Source organism: Sinocyclocheilus grahami, unplaced genomic scaffold (assembly GCF_001515645.1).
Source record: "Sinocyclocheilus grahami isolate Dianchi unplaced genomic scaffold, SAMN03320097.WGS_v1.1 scaffold16892.1, whole genome shotgun sequence".
Classification (NCBI taxonomy): Eukaryota; Metazoa; Chordata; class Actinopteri; order Cypriniformes; family Cyprinidae; genus Sinocyclocheilus; species Sinocyclocheilus grahami.
The window spans coordinates 1-1,126 of NW_015516331.1; the positions used below are offsets into that span (position 1 = coordinate 1).

The 1,126-nt window shown below is 39.0% G+C and overlaps 1 protein-coding gene across 1 annotated transcript in view; it reads left to right on the forward strand.

Annotated features, from left to right (window-relative positions):
* Positions 1–348: 348 nt before the first annotated feature.
* The window catches only part of LOC107579372 (fibrillin-2-like), a gene marked incomplete at its 5' end in the record, with an annotated part of 2,241 nt that continues 1,463 nt past the window's right edge, over positions 349–1,126 (forward strand). The window contains 3 exons of the mRNA XM_016265205.1: positions 349–420; positions 506–631; positions 706–831. Of these exons, the coding sequence (XP_016120691.1) occupies positions 349–420; positions 506–631; positions 706–831 (324 nt within the window). The remainder of the gene's footprint in view (positions 421–505; positions 632–705; positions 832–1,126) is intronic.

Sequence of the window (1,126 nt, forward strand, 5' to 3'; positions counted from 1 at the left end):
AAAAAAAATAGGAAATTAATATATAAATAAAATAATTTGGGTCTTTGTTTCTGAGGGTGTGGCATTCAAAGTCACAAGTCAAAATACAATAGAATAAAATGCATTGCACAGCACTGCATAAAATAAAAAAACTGTATAAAATAAATATACAAATATTAACCATTTAAGCAATTTTTGGCATTGAAATTCAGGCTATTTTTGCTTTGCATCGCATAAAATTAAAGTAAAATAAATGTATATAAATAATTTAATTATTTGTGTCTTGCTTTTCTGAGGCTGTGGCATTAAATTCAGTCTCCGTACTGATTATATTCTCACTGATGTGTGTTTATTTTGTGTCTCCTGCAGCCGAGTATCAGCTGCTGTGTGGAAATCAGGCTCCCGGTTTCATCATCGACATTCTCACCGGAAAACCCATCGGTGAGTCGGCTGAAACATCTCACTTCATCAACACAAGCTCTGCGCGAGCGCTTTCAAACGAACGGCATGTTTATATTCCCCTCAGATATCGACGAGTGCCGCGAGATCCCGGGAATCTGTGCGAACGGCGTCTGCATCAACCAGATCGGCAGTTTCCGCTGCGAGTGTCCGATGGGCTTCAGCTACAACAACATCCTGCTCATCTGTGAAGGTAGCGACGCGCGAATGCCTCTGTACTGAAGATCGCTGTCGTATTTCTTGACTTACGCCGTCTGTTCGCCACAGATATCGACGAGTGCAACAGCGGCGACAATCTGTGCCAGCGAAACGCCAACTGCATCAACATCCCCGGCAGCTACCGCTGCGAGTGTTCGGCCGGATTCAAGCTGTCGCCCAGCGGAGCCTGCCTCGGTGAGTCCACCACTGTTTAGCAAATTTACTAAATTAAATTAAATTTAGTAAATTTTCTTTTTCTTTTTTTTAAATAGACTCTGAATTTGAACTTCAAAAAACAACCCATCTAACGTCTGCTTAAATGATTAAAAACTATTTTTATGACTGATAAATTATTATTTTTCATTGTTTTTTTATTTGATGCAAATAGACACTGAATTTGAATGCCACAACCAGCGTTGGGTGTAATTAGTTTCTAAGTAATTATTTACTGTAATTTAATTACTTTTCCCTTGAAAAAGTAAAGTAAGGG